This window comes from Fragaria vesca, linkage group LG3, assembly GCF_000184155.1.
Source record: "Fragaria vesca subsp. vesca linkage group LG3, FraVesHawaii_1.0, whole genome shotgun sequence".
NCBI lineage: Eukaryota > Viridiplantae > Streptophyta > Magnoliopsida > Rosales > Rosaceae > Fragaria > Fragaria vesca.
In genome coordinates, this window is record NC_020493.1 from 14,742,975 (window position 1) to 14,747,248 (window position 4,274).

A 4,274-nucleotide genomic window follows, 5' to 3' on the forward strand; every position below is an offset into this window, starting at 1 on the left:
TTGTTGATACGAGTTCGTAGACATGCGGCACGTTTGAAACGGATGTCGTATGAAGAAGTTATGTTCAGAGGAAGTTTGTTTTCGGGTTTGAAAAGAGTATAAGTAGAAAAAAATGTGTGTGGGATTAATTAGAACCCTAAAGTCAGTTTCCCTCCTCTCTCTCTCCTCCCACCCGAGCTCCCCGAGCCTTCACCTTCTTCAGCCGAGTTCTTCCTCCTCCGGCCACCAAACCGGACGCCACCGGTCCCATTCGACTCCCACAGCAGCCCTCTTCATTTCTGGAGCAGTCTCGCCGGCTGTCCCGCTGCCTGGAAGCCGCCACGAAGTGGCGGAGCTGCTGCTGTCCCGCCGGAAAACCGGTGATTTCGAAGCCGTTTCCGGCCAAGTTTAGGTGAGTCTTGATCCCCTCTTCCTCCTAGTAGTGTCTAGGCATAGTTGAAGCAAGTTTTTGAGGTTTTGAGGCCGGTTTTGCAGGTTTTGTAGTGTGATTTGCTGGTTACCTTTCGGGGCAGTTTCCGGCCAGTTCCGGCCAAAATTGGTTGAAGCCTCAGGTATGAAAGTTGCTCCCCTTGCTGCAAGCTTCAACTTTGCTGTTAAGAGTTTTCTCTAATTCGGAAGTCCATGGAGGCGCGTGGGGCCCACTCGTCGCCGCCTGTGGCGGCGCGTGGCAGCGCGTCCGGTAGGTTTGTGGCTTAGGTTGCTATGTTTTGGCTAGCTCTTGTTGTGGTGAGCTTATTGAGATGTAAAATTCCTAGGTTGTGAGCTTTGTTCGTATGATAGGATTTTAAGTTTGTTATTAGGTTTGGTTGAGGGTTGAGTTAGGATTTGAGGATTAGAGACAGCCATTTTGGGTCTCTAAGTTCGACGACCTTGAAAAGTTGTCCTCCCTTGAACTAAGGGTTAGTTAAGGGGTATTGTGATAACCTATAATATTTTATTACTAAGGATTTATTTGTGTGATTTTAGGTGATTTGTGATTTTGTGATTGGCTTGCCTTCGTTGTGTTGGGGGTTTTGCAGCGGGATTTCTAGGTGAGTAAATCTCACCAAGGTTCACTTTTGAACCAAATTTAATTATGGTCATGTGATGATGATGTTGGATTTAATATTTTGCTTTTAATTGTTTTTAAAAATATATGAGCTTGATCGCCAACGGCTCAAAGGTAAGGTAAAACAAGTCTTCTTTATGTGCTATTTTGAGATTCATGTGATCATGAGTTTATTGATTATTTATAGATTATTCTTGTGGAATATCTATATTTTGTTCAAGTAAATATTTCCATGTGAAAGAATAGAATTAATGATGTGATATTGTGTTGTGGAGAATAATAATGTGATATTGTGTGGTTGAGAATAATGATGTGATATTGTGTTGTTGAGGTTAATGTTGTGATATTCTGATTTTTTGATAAATAGCCAAACCGGGTTCCAAGTCCTTAATTGGGTGATTGGTTGCGGTTAAGTTGCTATTTATCATTTTTGTGTTTGATATTAGACAGTCAAACCGGGTTCCAAGCCTTTGGTCGGGTGATTGGTTGCGGTTAGGAATAGAGCTCTAGTCCGTCTGTCAGTGTAGGTCATGAGAGATACTGTATGGTATCTGGGACCCATGGGTACACATAGTGTTGTACTATTGTTGTAGGTCATGAGGGGTATTTTATTAAATATCTGGGACTCATGGGTACTTTTCTTGGGTAATGTGTTGGATGTGTGTTTTTCTTTAATTGTGGATCCAATCTCTCTTGTGGAATATTGGATGTGATAAATGTTGTGTTATTTTTGAGTTTACTCATATGAGCTTTTTAGCTTACCGGGTTTGTTGTTTATAACCCGGTGCACCAATTCTTGGTGTAGGGGTTAGACCTGCAGGTGAGGATCAGTAGGGTTGAGGTGGAGGCTTAGTGACAGGGTTTTTTGTTGGGTTTTGGTTGTTCATTGTATATATTTATTTTTATATATATATTGGGATAGACAATAATAAACTCATGTGAGCGTCTCATTTTCTTGACTCTCGAGTTTATGTAAACAAGGAAATGTAATATTTAACTCAATATGGAGTTGTGTGTAAATTTTACTTTCCGCATTGAGTTTAGTTTCATTGAAATTTTGTTGAAACAGGTTTTGAGATTATATTATTTTAAGGGATATTATGCCAAATTTTTTGAAAATTTCCTTTTGAAAATTGGGATGTGACCGCTCTAACTTCGTTTTGTCCAAAAAGAAAAGTTAACTATATATTGATCAATATTAATAGTCAAAAAGTCCTACATAGAGAAAGGGTTTGTATGTTTCTGGGTTCAACTTCAACCTAAGATCATATTTCTTAGGTTGAATCTGCTACATGGATGTAGTGTGTGGACATTGAACCTCATGATCATATTCCTTTACTTAAGAAAGTTTGGAGGTCTAACATGGTTCTTAAAATTAAAGTTTTTAGCTAGCTTCTTTTACAGGGTTGGCTAAAAACAAAAAGTAGATTACATAGATTTGGTTTTGTTGACAATAATCTTTGCCCTTTATGCAACCAGGAGGAGGAAACTATTTCCCACCTCTTTTGTAAATGCCCCATCTCAGATCAAGTTTGGAACCTTGCAGGATTCAGGGATGTTTGTAATACAGATGACTTGGTCCAAAAAATGCATGATATTTTTATTGATAACCCTTTTGATGCTTTTAAATTTGAAAAGGTCTTTACTTTATGCTGGCAAATTTGGCAGAAACACAATGACTGTGTGTTTAGGAATACGCATTTTTCTGCTCATGATGCTTTTGCTTGTGCATTTTCTTATCATCAAGTAACACTAGGATGGGATCCATGGATGAAAATAGCATCAAGTGGACACCACCCCTTCCTGGTGTTGTGAAGATCAATTTTGATGGTTTAGTGCTTCAATAGAGCTCTGTTGCAGCTATTGGCTTTGTTCTAAGAGATGATGCGGGCTGTCCTGTAGTTGCTGTTGCGCGTTGTATTGGGAAAACAAACGTCTCAGTCGCAAAAGCAACTGCTCTCAGAGATGGCCTCCTCAAAGCGAAAGAGATGAACGTAAAAATGTGGTTGTTGAGGGTGACTCTTCCTTGGTCATCAATTGTGCATGTCAACATGAAGTTTAAATGCCCCTGGAAGCTCCTCCAGATTGTCCAAGATATTGGAATGATTGCTACATTCTTTGATTATATCTCCTTTCATCATGTTCTTCGAGAAGCAATTCCTAGCTAATGCCCTTTCTAATTTGGGAGAAAAGCTCTCTAATCCTAGTTGTTGGGATGTCAACTTTCTTGTTACTGTTAGGCAGGCTTTGAATTTTGACCTCTTTGGAGCTGGTTGCTCTAGAGGTTATTCTTTGTAATTTAGTCGTTTTATCATAAAAAATATAAAAAAAAGTTTCAACCTAAGATGCATTGAAATAACTAAATACAAATACAAATTGATCGAAGATCAAAGGATATAAAAATCTAATTATCTGTGAATACTTATGTACATAAAAAAGTTGTACAACTTGTGTTTTACATTTCCTTTATGCTCTTGATAGAGTTGTTTCAGGACTTTCATGGGTTTCTTGAACAGTGATGGCAAGCTCATAAGTTGGAATGGTTTTTGAAGATGCTTGATCATGTGATGGTGTTTCTTGCTGGGAAAATATAGAAGTCGCATCTGTGTGGTCGGTATAGCTCTGTGGACTTTCTGGCCAGTTGTTATTTTGTGTTAAGGCTTTCGCTTCATGATCTTGAGCACCAATAGTACTGTCTGAATGTCGACTGCTTCTAAAAGTATGAGAGTTAAGTTCTTTTTGGTTGAAGATCTCAAACATGGCTCTAATCCTTTTCCACTTAGAGGTGCCTGAATCAGGTGGCATCAAGACATGCTTATGCTTGTGCAAGAAGGAAGTTATAGATATGATTAGAGCAAAAACTGACGCTATCCCTGCGATTAAGAAAAGTCCCCAAAAGCTCTCAAGGCCAAGAGCACTGCTAGAAAAGTTCCCGGTAGTAGAGTCTTTACAATTACTATCTTTCCTGATCCATTTATCTTCGATTTTTGTCAGCGTTCCGTCATCTGTCAAATTTAGGATTGCTTGTGTAATATCAAATACAAGAGGAGAACGTTTAGGAAATGCCTGTAAAGTCACCACATAGAAGAAGAAAAATACATGCATGAGAAATTATAAGATCTTGTATATGGAATTGTAAACCTAACAAAATAGAAAGTAAGATGGGGAGAGAGAGAGAGAGAGAGAGAGAGAGAGAGAGAGAGAGAGAGAGAGAGAGAGAGAGATA

At 39.0% G+C, this 4,274-nt stretch overlaps 1 protein-coding gene across 1 annotated transcript in view; it reads right to left on the reverse strand.

The window, feature by feature from the left end:
* Positions 1-3,514: 3,514 nt before the first annotated feature.
* LOC101300895 (glutamate receptor 2.8-like) overlaps positions 3,515-4,274 on the reverse strand; it is a 5,325-nt gene continuing 4,565 nt past the window's right edge. The window contains exon 5 of the mRNA XM_004295776.1: positions 3,515-4,114. Coding sequence (XP_004295824.1) covers positions 3,515-4,114 — 600 coding nt within the window. The remainder of the gene's footprint in view (positions 4,115-4,274) is intronic.